Genomic DNA, 22162 nt, shown 5'->3' on the forward strand with positions numbered 1-22162 from the left:
TTTTAAAAATTAGGATGGATTGATTGACAATGATGGGGACAAAATAAAGTAGTGGTGACATTTGTCTCTATGCTCTGCCTTGTATATTCTGCCATCTGTGGGATCCTGAGTGATTCTCAGTCCCAAGAGGGCTGTAGGTTTGGCGGGATGCTCGTCCTTATCCTTGGAAATTTCCTGCTAATTACCTGAACGTCATAGCTCGATGACATCCTTCTCTGAATGAATTCACAGGCACTCTGATAGAATGATTCCTCAAGCCACAGTGCATCCCTAGTTCCCTCCTACATGAAACCTCTCCCTTTTTCTAAATGTGGATTTGTCAGAGACTGTTAGCTTTTCTGGGGGTCTTTTGGAGGATCCGTTTGAGATTCCTTGTTTTCTTAGCATGTAAGTTTCACCTCACACCTCTGGCCTTCTAATGGCTGAGACAGAGACCAGCATCTTAACACCAGGGACCCCATGGAAACCCCATGCATGTCTTTGTGCAGCTGCCCTTAATCATTTCACACCAAACTTCCCTTTTACACTCGTTTCTCTGTTCATATTCCCGAACTGAGAGGATTCTATAATGTCATCCGAATTCTAGAACAGAGAATCCATGTGTGACCAGGACTCCATGGTTAGTGACACCATGCTGGTCACTCAGTGCCTTTGATTCCTTCCAGTCACTGGGTATTAAACACATTGAAGCAATTACCTTTGGAATATTTGTGGTCTGAAAGCATTAAGCTATTTTCTAAAGATGTGGACATTGTAATTGGGGTAAACTATTATGCTGGAATAAACTGAATCATTGTCTGTATATAATGTATACAAAATTCCTCAGTGAAGAGTTCTATATTATACACAGTAAAAGAGACTTTCCTTATTACTGTTTATTAATTTCACAGGAAAAGGGAATGAGCTTTACAAAGGCCAACTTGGAAAAAAAAAAAAAGGATGATGAAACACTAAAAGGTCTCCATAGAAGATCTATAATACATGGACTTTTATAGGGAAAGTCACACTCTTTATTAGCTTCGTGATTTCAGCAAATCATATTTATCTCACCCAGCCTAGTTTTTCTTTTATAAAATGTGACTTTGACACCCAGCTTGTAGGGTTGTGGGAAGGATTGAGTGAGGTCCTCTTTGAACCATAAGATTCCATACAGATAACAGGGATCACTCTTATCCTTGTTCGACAGACAGGCTCAATTACACAGATGTGTTTAATGTCCACACACACTAAAAGGACTAGTTGATGCCATGCTTTTAATTTAAAAGCCCATTTATAATTGGAATTCATTTATTTGATGAATTGTATTTTTTCTAATAAAATGTCTACTCAGAAGAAGAACATAAATAATGAAATAACTTTTTTTTAATAGTATGCCTGGTTCAAGAGAAGTCCAGATACACCCGGACTCAGATCCTGTCTCAGGGTTCAATGGGAATTCATTTCAATCCGAAGGTAATGTTTTATTCTGAATAGTAGCACTTCCAAATAGAAATGGATACAAGAGTTCTGTGTTAGCTATTTTTAAAAAGTGTGTAAATGCAAAAGCATGTTTATCTTTGCTAATGTCATCTATAGGCTTTATTAATGCATAGTTGCTTTATAGCATTTTTAAAAAATAAATTTATTTATGGCTGCATTGGGTCTTCGTTGCTACGACTGGGCTTTCTCTAGTTGTGGAGAGCGGGGGCTACTCTTCGTTGCGGTGCGCGGGCTTCTCACTGTGGTGGCTTGTCTTGTTGCGGAGCACGGGCTCTAGGCGCGTGGGCTTCACTTGTTGTGGCTCGTGGGCTCTAGAGCACAGGCTCAGCAGTTGTGGCGCACGGGCTTAGTTGCTCCGCGGGATGTGGGATCTTCCCAGACCAGGGATCGAACGGTGTCCCCTGCATTGGCAGGTGGATTCTTAACCACTGCACCACCAGGGAAGTTCCAACGCATATTTACTTTAAAGGTAGTGAAAAGCCACCAGTTTAGTAGTGTGAATTTTCTGTCAATGTTTCTACTAATAAACACTGAGAGCTATTTTATTTGATCAGGTTATTCTTTTTAAAAGTTGTAAATTGGGACTTTCCTGGCAGTTCAGTGGTTAAGACTCTGTGCTTCCACTGCAGGGGGCATGGGTTCGATTCCTGATTGGGGAACTAAGATCCCACAAGCCACACAGTGCGGAAAAAAAAAAAAAAAAGGATTAACTAGAAGAACATTAAGGGCTTCCCTGGTGGCGCAGTGGTTAAGAATCCACCTGCCAGTGCAGGGGACACCGTTCGATCCCTGGTCTGGGAAGATCCCACATGCCGCGGAGCATCTAAGCCCATGCACCACAACTACTGATCCTGCGCTCTAGAGCCCGCGAGCCACAACTACTGAGCCTGCGTGCCACAACTACTGAAGCCCACGCGCCTAGAGCCCGTGCTCCACAACAGGAGAAGCCACCGCAATGAGAAACCCGCGCACCGCAACGAAGAGTAGCCCCCGCTCGCCGCAACTAGAGAAAGCCCGCGCGCAGCAATGAAGACCCAATGCAGCCATAAATAAATAAATAAATTTATTATTAAAAAAAAAAACTTTAGTGGTGTCACACACACAATGAGGAGTTTCATTCCCCTTAAAAAAAAATTAAGTGCACAAACAGTTCATAAAATGTAGTAGATAATTGGTAATTCTTTTCCCAGTGTGACAAAACTACCTAGTGCAAAAGAAACCCCTGACTCATCCCCAGAGAGCTGGAGAATTCACTCCTCTAACCAAAGAGAATCTTTAGGTGACCCTTCCTGGGCTGCACAGTTCTCTGCATAAATAGCTTAGCCCTGGTGCCACCAGGAAGATGACGTAATAGTTCCATTTGTACATGAGGTGCTCACAGAGATTTATAAGACAACTTCTTTTCTTTTTTTTAATTGAAGTATAGCCGACGTACAATATTATATAAGTTACAGGTGTACTATATGGTGATTCACAATTTTAAAGGTTCTACTCCATTTATAGTCATTACAGAATATCAGCTATATTCCCTGTGTTGTGCAATATATCCTTGTAGCTTATTTTATACATAACAGTTTGTACCTCTAAATCCCCTCCCCCTATCTTGCCCCTCCCCCTTCCATAAGGCAACTTCTTTGCATTTTGGCAAAAATGAGGACCAGTTGTATTTTACAGATGAAATTGAATACGAAAACCAAAAAAGGCTGGAGGAAGAAGAGGACTTGAATGTACTTACCTTTGAAGATCTTCTTTGCTTTGCATATCAAGTGGCCAAAGGAATGGAATTTCTGGAATTTAAGTCGGTAAGCTCCTTTTAAAAACGAAACTCACAATACCAACAAGATAATTTTGAAGAAGAGATGTGGGGTTTTCTTTTTTTCTTGTTTATTTTAACTTGCAGCTCCTAAGGTCTGTCTTTCCCTCCCGTTCACAGTTGGAGTCACCTAGGATGTTACATGGGCTCTTGGCTAATTATAGTATAAAGGTCAGGGATCCCTTATTAAATGACGGTTATCACAGCCCTCCCAGACGGTCCAAAGTCCCTGAAGCTTCCAGATAGGAAGTCCTCAGGAATCCCTCCTCAAAACCAGGCGTAGCCCTGTCGGACAGTCACTTCAGGTTGTTTAGACTGTGTCCTACATTTGACCCAGGGGGTGAGCGGAGGCTCAGATCCCGGGTGCTCTTCAGGCCAACCCAGCCACCCAAGGCACCGGTATCTCTTTCGAGAGTTTGCTGTGGGCTGGCAGCAGCCTTGTGGGTCTGCTAATCCCAGGTCCATTGGGGCTGTGATGTGAAGACCTCAGGGGCCCCTCACACCGTGGACTCTACCCCAGTTTTGCATTCTTTCTATAATATTCTTTCAGTTCTGCTCTTCTCTGACATTTCAGACGTCTGCTGCCTGTGAACCGATTTCAGCCATTCGTCTGGCTACTTTCTGTCCTCGTTTTCTTCCCTTCTACTACTTCTCTTTATTTCCCCAACTTTTTCCTCTCCTTTTCCCTTTGGTCTCCTAGTCTCTTCCTCTCTCTCCTCCACTGCGCTCTCTTGGCCTCCTCTCTCCTCTTTCTCCCTGAATTTGGAAAGAATCATTTCAGCTGTATTTTTTTTTCTTTAAAAATGTACAGTCTCCAATATAATGTACTACATCAATTATATCCCAGTTTTAAGAAAAAGATTAATGTGAAATAAATCAATAGCTTTGAAGAACAAGAAAAAAAAACTCTATTCAGGAGAGCAACCAAACTATGAAACAGGTTAAGATAAACAAGAAACACGTAAGATATGTTTCTTTCATGAAGAAACCTGTGAAACTTGATTAAAGGGCAAAAAGGAAGACCTGAATAAATGAGTTCTGTTTTGTTCATATGGGAGAGATTCACCCTTTAAAAGAAAAGTCAGTTCTCACCAGATTAATCTGTATATTTCTCACAACCCCAGTTAGAATCCCAAGGTTTTTTTCACTCATGGATATTAAAAGTACATGTTGCTGTCTTTTTTTTCTCTCTCCCTTTCTTCCTTCCTTCCTCCTCTCTTCTTTCTTCCTTTCTTTCTATCTTTTCTTTCTTTCCTCCTTCCTTCCTTTTTCTTTTCTTTCTTTCTTTCTCTTTCTTTTTCTCTCTCTTTCTTCCTTCCTTCCTCCCTCTCTTCTTTCTTCCTTTCTATCTTTCTATCTTATCTTTCTTCCTTTCTTTCTTTTCTTTCTTTCTTTCTTTCTTTCCTTCTTTCTTTCTTTCTTTCTTTTCTTTCTTTCTTTCTTTCCTTCTTCTTTCCCTCCCTCCCTCCCTCCCTTCCTTCCTTCCTTCCTTCGTTTCTTCCTTTTTACTGACAGATCCTGCCTCAGGTTTATTTGTACAGGAGGACACCAGCCCCATGCAGACAGCAGCCCAGGGGTCACACCAGTCCTTCTGTTCCCACATTGGCAGATAAAGGCCTCTACTCTGGAGCCTTTGTGAGGGCCTAGGTATCTCTGGGAGCCTGAGCCTGAGCCGGAGCCACAGCTGCAGCTGCAGCCTTGGCCTTGGTTTGAGCCTTGGCCTGGGACTTTGGCCGGCAGAACCCGAGACCCTTGGCGATGCGGGAACGTTTCCTGAGCTTGGGGTGAGCAATGTAGGCAAGCTGACTGAGGTTGCAGCCGCTCCCTCTGGGACCTTGGGTTTGGCCTCCTTGGGCTTTCCGAGAGCCTTGATATCCTCAGCAGTGCACGCGTGGGCCTGGCGTTGTTGGCCTGCATCTTCTACAGGCCCTTCTTGTTGTGCCTCTTGGCAAATGGCATGTTCCTCGGGAACTCGGGGTCCACCCCCTTAAGAGATAGTTGTGATCGGGGTTTCTTGACGCCGTTTCCGGGCCATTTTGGGGACTGGCTGTGCATGCTGTGGTTCTTGGACTTGGCCACGTCTGCACCGGGGCCACAGATCCCGAAGCACCTGGGACCGAAGAGTAAGAGCTGCCGTCTTTACTTTTCCTTTCCACAGTTGGGCGTCCTCGTCCTTGCTCAACAGTGAAAAGAATCACGGTCTCAGAATCCTTCCCCACCCCAGTCCCCGGGCACTTTCCTCTCCTCGTGTTCCCTGCCGGCTATTGGAGTAAGTCTCCTCTCTCACCTCTGCGTCTACAGTAGCACTGACACCAGTTTCTTTACAGACGTTGAAGGCATCTGCCTCGGCGGTCCAGCCCCTTGCTGCCTGTTGTTAAGTAAATTCTCAAACTACTCACGATTGGAGGTCAAGGGGCACTGCCTTTTCTCCCCCTGGGCTTGTGATAATAACAATGTTTTGAAGTATATCTGGTTTCTTGGAACTCCCTCCCATTTTCCCTTTAGGCCATCCCCGTTCTCTAATTGCATTAAGTGGGGGCTACTCTTCGTTGCGGTGCGAGGGCTTCTCATTGCGGTGGCTTCTCATTGTGGAGCACGGGCTCTAGGGCGCACGGGCTTCAGTAGTTGTGGCCCACGGGCTCAGTAGTTGTGGCTCACAGGCTCTAGAGCACAGGCTCAGTAGTTGTGGCTCACAGGCTTAGTTGTTCCGCGGCATGTGGGATCTTCCTGGACCAGGGCTCGAACCCATGTCCCCTGCATTGGCAGGCAGATTCTTAACCACTGAGCCACCAGGGAAATCCCTGTTTCTTTTAAAATCTTCCTCCGTGGAGTTAATTTTCTTGCCAAACCACTGGAATTAAAGTCACGTCATCTCTCAATTCAGGAACTGTTTCTAATTCCACCTTAGTCAACCTTCCCAAACTTCTAGTATTTTCCCTCTTTTTTTAATATTATGCCATTTTATTGCCAAAGGTATTTTCCCATCAGAAAAGACATTGTCTCCACCCCACAGAAGAGTGCTCTGAAAACCCCTTTAGAGGCCCTGCTGCTGTGTCTCTTATTTATAGCAAGATATGCACCTTGCTAGGGTTGACCTGCTTTCTCAGAACCCGGCCCCTTTGGCCTCTGGGAATGTTCCCTAAGCAGCACCAACGGCTGAAGAATTGTTCACGCACTTAGTTACACATCGTGATGCTTGCTCAGGGCCCAGTAAAGATAAGGCACCTCGAGGAACTACGGTTCTGTCATCTGTAACTCCTACTGAACTTGAAACGAGAAGAAAGATTGTACTCTGTGATAATATACATCATGGTAAATAACACTCCCAGTTTGTTCCTTCTAGTGTGTTCACAGAGACCTGGCAGCCAGGAATGTCCTTGTGACCCACGGGAAAGTGGTGAAGATCGGTGATTTTGGACTGGCTCGGGACATTATGAGCGATTCCAACTACGTGATCAGAGGCAATGTAAGGCTGCTTCTTCTCATGTAGTTTTATCGTGTTATTTTGTGTTTTTGTCATCACTAATCTAAACATGTGCACTTACTGTAGTGCATTTGTGATTTACGTTAACCTCAGAAAACTTCCTCCCGGCAGTTTGCTTTCTTGTGCTTCAAAGGTTTTTCTGCAGCTTCACGGAAATATTCCATCTGTAATAAAAGTTGAGCAAAATAGCATCACACCTAGCAATTAGGGGGCTTTGAGTGCAATCCACACTTTAAAAAAAAAATCTCATTACTTAAAACTTATTTCGGTTCCTTAATCTATAAAGTGACTATTGAGTTATGCTTTCATTATGGGAATAGGTAATTGTTACAAGACAGCATTTTAAAAATACAACATGTAAATTAAATATTAACTATACATTTTTAAAAGGCACAGTATTTAAATCAAATGTTAGTTAATGAATATTTGTCATCCTCTTACTGTTACACAGGGAGACCTAAAACATCACTGAAGCTACTTGTTAAAAAAACCTAAGGATACATGTGTCACTTATAAGAGAACTACTAAAAATACTAGATGATAAGATTGTGTATAGTTGAAAGAGTATGGTTTTTAAGAATTACAATGCCTGGATTTAAGCCCCTGTTCTTTTTGGCTGTTCATTTTTGTGATTTCTCTCTGCTTTATTGCCCCTACTTGTGAAGTAATAATAATAACAAATGCTGGTATTGTGCTTACCATGTGCTAAGCGCTATTCTAAGGGCTTTACGTGTATTGACTCATTTGGTCCTCAAAGTACCCATTTGTGGTTGAGGAAACTGAGGCACAGAAAAGTCACTTGCTCGTGATTACACAGCACATGGGTTAGAACATGAATGGTCTGAGCCCCACGTCTGTGCACGAGCATGATGATACAGCGTTTCCCATGAGGAGTATTCACTACCGCAGAGCGTTTATGGGAATAAACCAAGCAAACTCCGTTGTCCAATACATGTTGCAAATCAGATTAAACTGTGTTCCCGCTAGAATCAAACACACAGCTGATTTTGGATCTACGTTTCCCTCATTGTAGCTGCAGTCTTAAATAGGATGAACTAATAATGGCTATGAAGTTTCTAACCTACTAGCTGGTAGTTTCTTAAGCAGGAAAGGGAATTCCATTTGGAACCACAATTAATCCCTTTAATTCATCAAATTAACCAGACTAGCCTGCTTGATTCTCCCAGCTCATCCTTTTGAATAGGATTTAAAACAGGGTCTCTTTCTTGAGCTTTGATTTTACCTGGCAGATTAAATGTGCACCGTTAAGGGCTCTCAATCCCTGAAAAAGAAAATACTACAAGATGCTCAGCCCCAGGAACCTCTCCGTCCCCGTGTCTTGATTCTAACCTGACGCTGTACTAATTCAAAACTCCCCTTTCATGCTACTGAGAATTACTAAAGCCACAGAAACCCGCCTGGTGTCATTTCTGGAAGCGATGACGTATGCTCCTCCCATCACGTTCTTGTGGATGGCATTTCCACTAAAATTCTTCCAAGAGATGCCTTAACAAAATACTCCACTTACCTCTGGGGAAGTGCCTGGCTACGCAGCAGGAAGCGAGTGTCTACTGTGAAACTTACCAATGCCAAGTGCAAGCTTGAGTTTTAAAGAAATAAAGTTTGTTTGTTTAAGGCCACTATGTTACAATATTAATTTGAAAGTGAAAAAAAGCCTACTTGAGGAATACGATTTTCTCAAGGAAGCATTAAGTGTGGCCTTAGGGAGAGAATAAAAGTGATCATCTAGCTAACGAGAAAAGAAGGAATGCTTGTATGTGGAAAATTCACCATTAATCTCCGCTTGGATTTTACACAGGCCCGTCTGCCTGTGAAGTGGATGGCTCCCGAAAGCTTGTTTGAGGGAATCTACACAATTAAGAGCGATGTCTGGTCATACGGAATATTACTCTGGGAAATATTCTCGCTTGGTAAGACTTGCAGTTCCCTGAGCCCTGGGCTTCTGCACTGTGCCCCCTCTGCAGTCCTCCCCCACTCCTAAGTCAAAGGGTAGAAGAAATGCCATGACCCAGAGCCCGCCTAGTCTTCTGTTGCAGCCTGAGCCCCTTTCTTTTTATGTGCTGGTGTCCGTTGGTCTGTCCTGCCTGCCAGAACGTGGCTTCTCCTGCCCAGCACCCCACAGTGCTGGCCCAGGGAGCCACAATCTATCGTGTTTGCCAATTGAGTGAATACTAAACAACTGAAGGGTGAGTGGATGGTTATAGGCCCTCTTGTTTTTCTCAGGTGTCAATCCTTACCCCGGGATTCCAGCTGATGCTAACTTCTACAAACTCATCCAGAGTGGATTTAAAATGGATCAGCCATTTTATGCCACGGAAGAAATGTAAGTTTAAGTCAGACCGTAAAGCGGCTGAAATCGGAAATTTACAGCCTGTCTAGCTCCAAACCCATGAGAAAAAAAGTAAAACTCTTTAGTATGAAGTTCCCATGATTCCTCTTAAGAAAAGGAAAGCAAAGCAAAGCAAAGAAAGGAAAAGAAAAGGAAAGGAAAGAAAACTCTTCCTTTTGGTTTCGGGGATTTCTGAACATAACTGAATGTTTTCTGGGTTTCAGTTCCTTTACTTGAGGGACCCTTCTCCTGAATTCCAGTCCACACTGTATTTGTCAAAATGCATCATCTAATTTGTCCTTTCTCATATGAGTTCAAAATCTAAGCTAGTACTTGCCTCAGGACGAACATGCCATAAACAACTATCTCCACAGCCATAAATGGTGCTTCGTTAAGTGGAAAGTGACCCATTTTGCTTCATTCAGATTTCCTATCTTGCTTCTTCTCCTGTTGTCTTCACAGATACTTTATAATGCAATCCTGCTGGGCTTTTGACTCAAGGAAACGGCCATCCTTTCCTAACCTGACTTCATTTTTAGGATGTCAGCTGGCAGATGTGGAAGAAGCGGTAGGTAGCAGCACAGCATCTTATAAAGTATAAAGAACTCTGTAACTCAGAACACTCATTGCTGATTTCCTAAGTGCCAAAGGTACCAAGTTGCCTTCCTCATCACAACTGGTCTAGGTTGCTCTTTAAAAATTGTATGGGGTCAAACTCATAATCCTAAACTCAAAACAAAGGGCCACCCATCCTTCAATATAATTAGATTAAGAAAAGCATTTGGAAAAGTAAAGCTGCTCTTGTCCTGAAAAAAAAAAAAAAAAAGTTGTATGGGGTTAGATATACTTACGGATAAGTGTTTTTAGGGGGAAAGTAAAAAAGAAAAACTTTTCCTGAAGATTTTAGCCAATTGATTAAGAAATTAAATGCTTTTAAGTGACCAGTGTAGAGGACCAAACAAATAAATAAAATGTAATCCCTGACCTCCAGAAGCCACTGACTTTACCTAATTCAGCATGAAGGTTTTGTGTGGAATAATCATACAACTCAATCATGTAATAGAGTGGAAAGAGCATTGACCTGGAGTCCTGAGAGCTTAATACCAGCACTGGGCCTTAGTTTTCTTACCTGTAAAATGGGTTGCTAAGCTAGATGACCTTTGAGCTTTGGGAACTGGGAATTACTTTGCTGATTCTCACCCTTAACAGTACCACCTGATGTAGTTAGAGGAGCCATCCCCTAGACCAAATGAACAAAGGAACCTGGAACTCCCAATACCTCGTTTCAAATCTTGGCTCCGTTGTTTGCTTCTGATATGAGTTAATTAAGTCACTTAATCTTTGGGGGAGGGGTGGTCTCAGTTTCCTTATCTGAAATATGGGATTAACAAATCTTTGTGGATTTGTAAGGAGTAAATAAGGTGATGTATGTGAAAAGACTTAGCACATGGGGAACACTTAGCAGGTGATAAATGTTAGTTAAATATGAATCTGAGTCTTTAAATGGATTGTCCGTCCTCTTTTTTCTACATTATGAGGAGTCCATTTTCAATTCTGTAGTCTTTCCAGAGACCTGTGAGGATGGTATGTGTCTTCTCCTCCTGTTATGATTTTTTTTAATCACATATGGAAATTCAGTATTGTCAGGGAATTAGACAAAAAGGAGAGATGGAAAGCCCCCAGGGGACTCACAGGCTACAGAGCAGATGACTTGTAAACAGTTAAGGACACTGTAAAATAAACCAAAAGCAGAGTTTTATAGGAAAACAAGTAATGAGTAATTTTTACTTGTTGGGCAGTTGGTGTGGCTCCACGGCGATGTTATTTGAGCTGAGCTGTGAAGACTGAGTAGATTTTGGCTGCTCTCTGGGGGATGGGGGTTAGCAGGGTGCTCCAGGCTGGGTGAGTAATATAAATAAAGGTTCAGGGTTGAGAAAGTAGAATGGAAAATAATGGGTTGTAACTAAAGTATAGGGTGAGTGGGGGCATGTGGAGGAAAACAAGACTGCAGAGCTGGTGTGACCAGCATGGAGGGTCCACGGCTGCTGAGGTGCCCTTGGCTTTGTTCAGGACGACCTTGATCTGGCCAGAGTTCCCCTCTCACATCCCCACACCCACAGGACGTCCCAACCCGCTTCCCTCTGTCCGAGGGGCCTCAGAGGTATCAGGGATGGCTGGATTGCAAGATCCCCGTGGGTGAGGATTCAGCTGAGGGCATCTGTGCTCCAGGACCATCCTCCACGTTTTCCCCAGTCTCCTCCACTCCCTGGCCCTCGCGATGGAAGGTTCCTTTCCCTCCCAGTATCAAAGGAGCTGACAGCAAGCTGAAACACCTTTAGCTAAGTTAGAGGATGGGACCCCTTGGGTGAGATGAGCACCCCAGGAGGAGCCCCTTACTCCTGCAGGTGCTGTGGGCTCAGTCCAGAAGCCTGGGAAGCAGACACTGGGTTTCGGTCCCCCCTTGCCGCTTGGCTGGTCACCTTTGAGGCAGGCACATCCTGCACAGCGATGCCAGGCAGCTCCGCCCACAGTGGGCAGGCCCCTGCCCCTCCGTCTCTTCTCTTCACATCTCCTAACATGTCTTGTCCAGTCTCTTGGGTGGGAAAACAGGCCAGCATGCCTGGCGCAATCTTTCCTTGCACCCACGTGAATGGTTTTTGTAGAATCTCTGTCTCGGCTTCATCACAGACCAGGAAGGAAGATGGCTCTTGGAGAACAAGTGAGACGGGGAGGGAAACACATCTAGAAATTTCAGGTTAACACTTTAGATCTAACCCAACCCTGATGGTACGGAGTGAGAGCAGGGAGCTCATTGAATAACATGCTAAGGCATTATTCGGACACTGATGAACCAATGAGGTTTTTAGAACGGACAGACGTGCTTCAATATCTGTCTGTCTTTGATAAAGACCCAGATCACTGTGGACGGTGACGGATGTTAACTAGATTCGCGGGGTGATTCTTCTGCAATCTATACAAATGTGAATCACTGTGATGTACACTTGAAACTAATTTCAAGTGTAACAGCATGTCGATTATACCTCGATAATTAAAAAAAGAGCCTGATCAAATAGTTTCCCCTCTCCAAATTCTCCCCTAACTTCCGATTTCAGGTTCCTTCTTCTGAATCCCCTAACACTTTGTCTATCCCTCTCCGTGAAACTCAAGTCAGGCTGTGTGATGGCTTTGCTTTGTGGGTCTGTCTGCCTCATCGCTAGATTTGGTCCACGAGGGTGAGGATGACGCGCTCTCGTCTTTACATCGCCTGATGTCTCCCCGTTGTCCGGAGACAGTAACTGGCTCTTAAATAAATGAATGAATGTCAACGTGAGAGTAGGTTAGTGACCACATCTGTTTTGTTCGCCATGGCATACGCAGCGGTAGCATCATGCTTAGTTCTCTCAACTGTAAAATGTGTTGCTAAGCTACATGATCTTAGGGGGTACTAAGCAAATATTTCTGGATGGAGGGAAGGAAAGGATGCATAAAAGTACGTTCAGGAAAAAAAAGGCAAAAGAGCGGAAGCAAGGACACCAGTTAGGGTAGTTCCCTGGCGGTCCAGGGCTCAGGAGTCGGCACTTTCACTACCAGGGCCTGGGTTTCATCGCTGGTTGGGGAACTGGGATCCTGTGTGCCTCGGACGGCAACAGCAACAGAAACAAGAAGGACACCGGTTAGGAGGTGACTGCAGCTGGAGAGGTGAGCAGACGGGGTGAAGGGATGATGAAGTATGAGGGAGGGACAGGCATGCCTTCTGCTTCCAGAAAGGCCCCTGAACTCACGCCATCTCTCTTCTCCTATCAGCCCCTATAAATTATGGGAAATATATACATTTTAAAGATAGAACTGGGGCTTCCCTGGTGGTGCAGTGGTTAAGAATCCACCTGCCAATGCAGGGGACACGGGGTCAAGCCCTTGTCCCAGAAGATCCCACATGCCGCGGAGCAGCTAAGCCTGTGCGCTACAACTACTGAGTCTGCGCTCTAGAGCCTGCGAGCCACAACTACTGAGCCCGCAAGCCACAACTACTGAGCCCACGAGCCACAACTACTGAAGCCCGCACGCCCTAGAGTCCATGCTCTGCAACAAGAGAAGCCACCGCAATGAGAAGCCCACGCACTGCAACAAAGAGTAGCCCCCGCTCTCTGCAATTAGAGAAAGCCTGTGTGCAGCAACAAAGGCCCAACGCAGCCAAAAATACATAAATTTATTAAAAAAAAAAAGATAGAACTGAGGCCATAATGGCCTCTGAAAGCAAGAAGGAGATCTTTGTGGACCAGAAATTATGGAAAATCCCCGAGAAAATGAAAGCAGTTAAGACTGAAGAGGGAAAACCCAAAACAGAGGCTTCTTTGAAAAAACAAGGCAAAGTGCTTTCCTAAAGGGGTGGGAGAGGTATAGATTCTGCAGGAGCTCTGTGGTGGGAGCAGCCACACTGTTAAATAAATACAAGAATAAAATGGGTGTTAAATATGTAAGTATAACCACTGGTGAAGGAGAAATATAATACATAATCTCAGATTCAGCAGAGAAGAAAAAAGGGACCCTAGAAAGCATGATCAACCTAACAAAATGGAAAAGAGAGAAACAAAAAGAATTCATGACAATAGAAAAGACAAAATGGCAAGGATCATTAAGCTCATTTAAGAAAGAGAATTTCGGGCTTCCCTGGTGGCACAGTGGTTAAGAATCTGCCCGCCAATGCAGGGGACACGGGTTTGAGCTCTGGTCCGGGAAGATCCCACATGCTGCGGAGCAACTAAGCCCCTGTGCCACAACTACTGAGCCTGTACTCTAGAGCCTGCGAGCCACAACTACTGAGCCCACGTGTCACAACTACTGAAGCCCACGTGCCTAGAGCCCATGCTCCGCAACAAGAGAAACCACTGCAATGAGAAGCCCGAGCACCGCAAGGAAGAGTAGCCCCCCCTCGCAGCAACTAGAGGAAGCCTGCACGCAGCAACAAAGACCCAATGCAGCCAAAAATAAATAAATAAATAAAATTTTAAAAAAAAAGAAAGAGAATTTCAAAAGTGGGTATGAACCATCTTCCACATCTTGGGCCCTGGAGCCCTGGTAAGGCTCTGGAGAAGAGCGTTCCCGGACCCAGAAGATAGGAGTAGGAATAAGTAAACCTTTCTGCAGGGTAGGCTGCTGACGTGACTCACAATTCAAAAGTGCGTCCTCTCTGGTCCAGCAATTCCACTTCCCTCATTTATTCCAAAGACAGACAAGGTCATGTGTGCCCTTTTCAGTTTATGTGATACAACCAATCCATCAAAAGTATAACTATGGTACATCAGTACTGTGGAACCCTAGGCTGCCGTTAAAAAATGGGACGTGCCCATGTGTAGTAAATAGTGAAAAGATGTAACACATGTAACATATGAGCAACATATTTGTAGTTCAAAACAAGGTTCTACAACAGAACCTACAGTCCAAGCCTCCCGACACAAAACTGTGTGTGAACAGCAAGCTAGCTATTATGGTGGCTTCAGCTTTTTAAAAATATATATATCTTTCTATATTGCTTATTTTATCTATATGAATGTGTATTAACTCTATAATGAAACAAAAAGTAGAGCTGTTTTCATTTTGGACAAAAATTTTTAAAGTCACTAAACTCCCAGGTGAAAACCCAAGAAATCAATTCTCTGTATTTACTGCATAAAGAACAGATCTTTTTTGTGGCCTTTCTCTGAGTTTCTTAAAATTTATTTTATTGAAGTATAGCTGATTTACAATGTTGGGTTAGTTTCTGCTGTATAGCAAAGTGATTCAGGTATACACATCTATACATTCTCTTCCATTATGGTTTATCACAGGATATGGAACATAGTCCCCTGTGCTCTACAGTAGGGCCTTGTTGTTTATGCATTCTCTATATAAATGGCCTTTCTCCTTTATGGTTTTTCTGCATGGCCTCAGGATTTCTAGACTGAGATTTTACATCTAAAAGAAGAAACAAAAAAAAATTAAAAAAAATAAAAGAAGAAACAATAAGGAAATAAAATATTTGACTATGACTTGATTTCTCCATTAATAAAAGGATGAAATTTGCTTTGTCAATCAATATGTAGAATATCTTCTAAGATCTATGCATAATAAAAGTAACAATTACCATGTAGGCATGTGACACGTAAGTCTTCATCAGATGGTAATAAGTGTCCTGTCTCTTTCCCACATGCAGATGTATCAGAACATGGATGGCCATGTTTCGGAACGTCCTTCTGTTTACCAAAACAGGCGACCTTACAGCAGAGCGGTGGACTCAGGGCTACCCTCTCCACGGGCTCACATTGACGATTCCTAGAGAAACCATTTAGTCTTTAAGGACATCATCCCCCCGCCTACCTTAAACAGGCTGTAGATTACCAAAACAAGATTAATTTCATCACTAAATGAAAATATATTCTCAACTGCTGCTTTGCTGGACTTTTCTCTAGAAGCTCTCTGTATTTACTCTCGTTTCCAAAGGGACTTTTGTAAAATCCAGTCATTCTTTGCACAAGGCAAGAAGAGCTGATAATTAACTTTATCGGAGCATCTACCTACATCCACAGGCCTTCCCAGTCTGGCTTGAGTGAAAATTGTGTACCTGAAGTATAGTATATTCTTGTAAATACATAAGACAAAAGCATTTTGCTAAGGAGAAGCTAATATGATTTTTTAAATCTATGTTTTAAAATAATATGTAACTTTTCCAGCTATTTAGTGATATATTTTATGAATGGAAATAAAATTTCTACTATAGAAATGTTCGTTATTGAATTGTTTACATGGTAGATTTAGGGTGAGACTTAACTGGAGTCATGAACCTACTGAAACCATGTCAGATGTTTTGTTTGTGCCTGTGTGTATTTCTCCTATGGTGATGGCTAATTCCTCTGTCATATTTTTGAAAGGCTCCATGACTCCTGCCCCCAGACTGTGTGAAGAACAGCCGACGTTCATGAGCTTTACAAAAAAAGGTGTCATACACTGTGTAGACTTCCAGAGCCTACTTTCATTAAAAAAAAAAAAAAACAACAACAACCAACATTATGCTAAGATTCACTCATGATATTACACGGAGCTGTGAATATACAATTACTACTATTTATTCATTTTCACATGATATTTGAAGTTTTAGGGGTTGGGCGGTGTAATGGGTTCACAGGCGTTCCTCACTGTATTATTATTATTTTTTAAAAATTAATTAATTAATTAATTTTTTGGCCGTGCCGTGAGGCATGTGGGATCTTAGTTCCCCGACCTGGGATCGAACCCGTGCCCCCTGTATCGGAAGCACGGAGTCTTAACCACTGGACCACCAGGGAAGTCCCCCTCATGGTATTATACTTAATAACATAATTTTTGTACGTACCAAATATATTTAAAAGGCAATATTTTCTTAGGAGGGATGGCATTTATTTTATTTTTAAAATTTATTTTATTGAAGTATAGTTGATTTACAATGTTGTGTTAATTTCTGCTGTACAGCGAAGTGATTCAGTTATATATACACATTCTTTTTCATATTCTTTTCCACTATGGTTTATCACAGGATATTGAATATAGTTCCTTGTGCTATACAGTAGGACCTTGTTTATCCATTCTCTACATAATGGTTTGCATCTGCTAATCCCAAAGTCCCAATCCAAGGAAGGATGGCATTTAAGATCCTCTCAGGGGAGCAGATAGGGAGGGAAGGATTGGGTGTTTCGGATTAGCAGATGCAAACTATTATGTAGAGAATGGATGAACAATAAGGTCCTACTGTAGAGCACAGGGAACTATATTCAATATCCTGTGATAAACCATAATGGAAGAGAACATGAAAAAGAGTATATATATGTGTATATATATGTGTGTGTGTGTGTGTGTGTATGCGTGTATGTGTGTGTATGTGTTGTGTGTGTGCATGTGTGTATGTGTGTGCATGTGTGTATGTGTGTATGTGTGTGTGTGTGTGTGTGTATGTGTCTGTGTGTCTGTGTGTCTGTGTGTCTGTGTGTGTGTAACTGAGTCACTTCGCTGTACAGCAGAAACTGGCACAGCATTGTAAATCAACTACACTTCAATAAAATCCAAACAAATAAATAAATAAAAACCTCCTAAGGGAAAATGAAACTAGACCCTTTTAAACCCAGCTCTTTCAACAGGTTTAGTTTGGGTCAAGTTGTGTCCCTGACATAACTACACATTTTAAAAAGGTGTCAGAACACAATTTACAAGCTCGGATCTTAGAGAAGCGTTGCTGCTACCGTCTGGACAGCCCCTGCCGCCGAGCCCTTGTAGGAATCTTGCCAGTAGGTGGCGCCCTGGGACCACTGTTTTCATGACCGAGCCAGACTCCAGGACTCCAGCCTGCCCCTGGACAGACAAATTGTAAGAAGCAGAATTAAAGAAAAGGCCAGTCAGTTGATTAGAAGGAAAAATAACCCTCTGTGCAGACAACATCAATTCATTTATTCACCAACCGTGGGAATGATAGTGCATTTTATGTGCATTATTTACACATTCCCGACCGTAATGGAGCAGCCTGGGGTCAGATTCTTTCCGAGGACCTGGTATTTATTCTACACGGTGCATCTGTGCAGGGAATGCGCTTCGGAGCTGCTTCTTGGAGCACCTTCTCTGCTTAATGTTATCTGAGCCTGGACTGGCTTCCTATACTGAAAACAAAGACTGTTTCCTAGAGATTCTCAGAATTAAGAAAAACACCCTGAGGGGCTGGCCTGCAGCAGGGAGATACCTGGGTGACCTCTTATCACAGCTGCAGCCCTTCTTCTCCCACCACCGCCGCTTGTGTTCCTTCCTGATCGAGCTTCTCTCTCTTCAGCTCTTCATGAAGGACCTTCTCAGAAACAGATTTGTCTGAACTCGCCTGCCAGGCCGACTGTCGGTTTTGTCAAACATAAACGATGTATCAGAATTCACATTTGCCAGTGTCTGTGCCACAATCACCATCAGCAACAGAAAAAAAAGGAGGAGCTCTTATCACCTAAAAAAAACACATCTTTTTAGCTCCTGGAGACCCAACGTGTATTAAATTTCAAATTAAAGAGGCAGAAAAGTCTTTGATGATTTTTTTTGCACTAAAATATACATAATATAAAATTTATCACTTTAGCCACCTTATAAATTGATGTATAGTTGATTTACAATGTGTTAGTTTCAGGTGTACAGCAAAGTGATTCAGTTGCATATATATGTATATATACTCTTTTAAAAAAACTTTTTTATATATTGGGATATAGTTGATTAACAATGTTGTGTTAGTTTCAGGTGTACAGCAAAGTGATTTGGTCAGTTATATATATGTATATCTATTCTTTTCCAGACTCTTTACCGTTATAGGTTATTACAAGGTATTGACTATAGTCCCCTGTGCTGTGAGTAGGTCTTCGTTATCTGTTTTACATGTAGTAGTGTGTACACATCTTGGCCATGTTTCAGTGTGCAGCTCAGTGGCATTAAGCACACTCACAGTGTTGTGCAACTGTCACCACCATCCAGCTCCAGAACGTTCTCATCTTCTCCAACTGAAACTGTCCCCATTAGATACTAACTCCCTATTTCCTCTCCCCCCTCCCCCAGCCCCTGGCAGCCCATCCTGCTTTCTGCTTCTCTGAATTTGGCTACTCTCGGTACTTCCTATAAGTGGCATCGTGCAGGATATGTCTCTTTGTAACATAATGTCCTCAAGGTTCGCTTGGATGAATTCTTTATATTGTGCTGATTTGTTGATGACACACTATATTCCAGAGCTGTGCTGAAGGCTTCACATGGATTTTCTCATTTAACAAATTGTGAGGTGGGAGCTTGTTCTGTGGCAGTTTAACGGTGAAACGGAGACGTAAGCCTAAGAAGGATTAAGTCACTTACTTAGATCCGCGGAGACACTAAATGCAGGTCTGACCCGTCACCCATGCTGGCCACCTCCTCACCATCTTACCGTCCACTTCGGCCCTCTGGCCTCCTTCTGCCAGGACTTCATCTTGCTTTAGCTCAGTCCTCAGCCAATGAAATGAGTCTGGTAACAGCAAGATCACACGAGTTCCAACTCCCAGTTTGCTTCAAATTAAAAATGCATGTCTAGGGACTTCCCTGGTGGCGCAGTGGTTAAGAATCCTCCTGCCAATGCAGGGGACACAGGTTTGAGCCCTGGTCCGGGAAGATCCCACATGCCGCGGAGCAACTAAGCCCGTGCGCCACAACTACTGAGCCTGAGCTCTAGAGCCCACGAGCCACAGCAGCTGAGCCCATGTGCCACAACTGCTGAAGCCTGCAGCGCTTAGAGCCCGTGCTCTGCAACAAGAAGCCTGCACACTGCAACTAGAGGAAGTCCACGCACAGCAGCGAAGACACAACACAGCCAAAAATAGATAAATTAATTAATTTTAAAAATGCATGTGTAGGAAAGCAATTTGTCTTCCTGGTATCTTATTGAGAAAACTTCTGCATAAGCTCTGCTTGTGAAAAGTTAAGGGCTATAGTTGAAGGGAGCAGATACTTGAAATGTTTCACCTAAAAAGCTAAATAAAAATTTGACTGTGCCTATTTAAGAATTTTCTCTATGTACTGCTAAAGGTCTCTTAAAAGAAAAATTATAATGGAGTCTGATATAATATATTCGGCAGCCAAAACATAAGAATCATAGCTTGTATGGTTAAACACAAAATACGAGGCTACAACTCTATATCAATTAACGTAAGAAAACAATAGCTTTATTGATGCATGATTCATATGCCATATAATTTGCCTGTTGATAGTGTATGATTCAGTAACTTTTTTTTTTTTTTTTTTTTTTGCGGTACGTGGGCCCCTCACTGCCGTGGCCCCTCCCGCCGCGGAGCACAGGCTCCGGACGCGCAGGCTCAATGGCCATGTCCCACAGGCCCAGCCGCTCCGCGGCACGCGGGATTCTCCCGGACCGGGGCACGAACCCGCGTCCCCTGCATGGACAGGCGGACTCCCAACCACCGCGCCACCAGGGAAGCCCAGTAACTTAACTTTTTGCTTGGTTTGCTTGGATGGAAATTGCCTGACCTCTGACCACCTTACATTTCTTTGATTTGACTGGGGAAGAGTCAAACAGGGTTAATTGAGACCCAGAGTGCTTCAGTGGCCTGGCTTGCCAGGTTCCACATCAGGAATTTTTAGTTAGGGTTTTTTTTTGCTGGATGTTGCTTCTATATCCAGGACTATTTAATACCTTAACCTTCTGTGTCTTAAAGGTTCCTCTGTTAGTAGTGGGCTACTTGGAGTTCCTACTGTTATGCAATAGATAACACAGAATAAAAGGTTAGGCTCCTGGTCTCCTGTCAGTGGCAAGGCCCTTCCCACCGTGGTATCAGCATTTCCATGAGCAGAGGAGTTTCCACTTGCAAATGCAGATGTCTATCTCTCCTGCAGCTCTCAGAGGAACTGAGAACCGCCAGGCTCCAGGCCCAGGCTGGAGCGCCTTGGGTGAGGGAGACGGTCCACATGCAGAATAAGAGGAGAAGGTAGGTAAGGGTCGCACAAAGAGGGAGGGGACGCAGAGCAGTGGAGCCGGGACCCCTTCTCCCTCGGTTTCTGCTCTGCCATCTGTTCCCACTCAACTGCTCATCCGAGAGCCCGGGACCAGGGGGGGGAATAAGGCTGAGGGGGAGGGGCTAGACAGACCTCGCCTTCTCTTCCCCACGGTTCTGTTCTGAATTGCGATGCTGCATGGTCAGCGCTGGAATGAACCGAGGCTGAGGGAGCTGGTGGAGGGAGAAGGGGAAGAAGTGGATATTGGCTGTTAACTGGGTCTGCGGAAACCTGCAGGGAGAAAGGGCTGTGTTGATTCTGGTGGCAGAAGGGAGAACAGGAGGACACTCTGTAGCTGGTCCATTGCAGAGATCGTACACAATGTTATATTGGCTGACACCTCTGCAGTGTTTTGTAACAGGAGCACTTTGGTACATTAATTCATTTCATCTTTGTAAAAATCCCATGAGGTCAATACTCTTTTGAGCCCCGTGTTACAGACAAAGAAATTGAGGTGCAGAAAAGTTCGATAACTTGACAAATGCCAGTGGGTAGGTGGCAGAGCCTGGACCAGCGCTCTCCCGGGTCCATGTCCTCCACACTGGGCTCTTTGCCCGAAACTGCAAACACACTGCAGGATCCAGTGTGTTTTCACATACCTATGTGAGGTATACGATGTGCAAGTGTTAATCTGATATCTATACCTTTTTTCATATTTGAAGACATGGCCTGTAGTGGTGGTACTTCTGGCCCCCTTTGAAAAGCGAATTTCATCAACTTCTTTTCTGTCAGTCCTTCAATCGTGACCCTTTGGCCCAGGCAGTCAGGGTGAGACCTGGGATGGGAAACGTCACAGAGTTAGGACAAAATCTGTGGCTGCTGATAGATTGTCACCTGCCTCTCACAGACTGTGCGGGCCAATGTGACTGATCTATTAATGCTAATGTGGTTGCCCTCTCATTGAATTTTTTTTCTTTTTTTTTTTTAATTGGAGTATAATTGCTCTACAATGGTGTGTTAGTTTCTGCTTTATAACAAAGTGAATCAGCCATACACATACATACATCCCCATGTCCCCTCCCTCTTGCGTCTCCCTCCCACCCTCCCTATCCCACCCCTCTAGGTGGTCACAAAGCACCGAGCTGATCTCCCTGTACTATGAGGCTGCTTCCCACTAGCTATCTATTTTACGTTTGGTAGTGGATATATGCCCATGCCACTCTCTCACTTCGTCCCAGCTTACCCTTCCCCCTCCCCGTGTCCTCAAATCCATTCTCTACGTCTGTGTCTTTATTCCTGTCCTGCCCCTAGTTTCTTCAGAACCATTTTTTTTTTAAGATTTCATATATATGTGTTAGCATACGGTATTTGTTTTTTCTCTTTCTGACTTAACTTCACTCTGTATGACAGACTCTAGGTCCATCCACCTCACTACAAATAACTCAATTTCGTTTCTCTTTATGGCTGAGTAATATTCCATTGTATATATGTGCCACATCTTCTTTATCCATTCACCTGTCGATGGACACTTAGGTTG

General features: G+C 43.6%; 1 protein-coding gene and 1 pseudogene across 4 annotated transcripts in view; one reads left to right on the forward strand and one right to left on the reverse strand.

Moving 5' to 3' along the window:
• The window catches only part of FLT3 (fms related tyrosine kinase 3), an 80687-nt gene extending 60069 nt beyond the window's left edge, over positions 1-20618 (forward strand). Inside the window, exons 18-25 of one of the 4 annotated variants that reach the window (XM_029210275.1) lie at positions 1370-1452; positions 3154-3281; positions 6636-6758; positions 8596-8707; positions 9021-9120; positions 9589-9694; positions 12718-12825; positions 20527-20618. In XM_029210275.1, the coding sequence (XP_029066108.1) occupies positions 1370-1452; positions 3154-3281; positions 6636-6758; positions 8596-8707; positions 9021-9120; positions 9589-9694; positions 12718-12804 (739 nt within the window). In that variant the 3' untranslated portion in view covers positions 12805-12825; positions 20527-20618. Of the gene's footprint in view, positions 1-1369; positions 1453-3153; positions 3282-6635; positions 6759-8595; positions 8708-9020; positions 9121-9588; positions 9695-12717; positions 12972-15316; positions 15881-20526 lie in introns of those variants that run through there. The other 3 variants (XM_029210273.1, XM_029210274.1, XM_029210276.1) reach the window with 3 other exon arrangements.
• Positions 4912-5786, reverse strand: LOC114888374 (annotated as a pseudogene).
• Positions 20619-22162: the final 1544 nt, after the last annotated feature.

The sequence above is a fragment of the Monodon monoceros genome, unplaced genomic scaffold (assembly GCF_005190385.1).
Source record: "Monodon monoceros isolate NGI ecotype Baffin Bay Population unplaced genomic scaffold, NGI_Narwhal_1 Super_Scaffold_8, whole genome shotgun sequence".
Classification (NCBI taxonomy): domain Eukaryota; kingdom Metazoa; phylum Chordata; class Mammalia; order Artiodactyla; family Monodontidae; genus Monodon; species Monodon monoceros.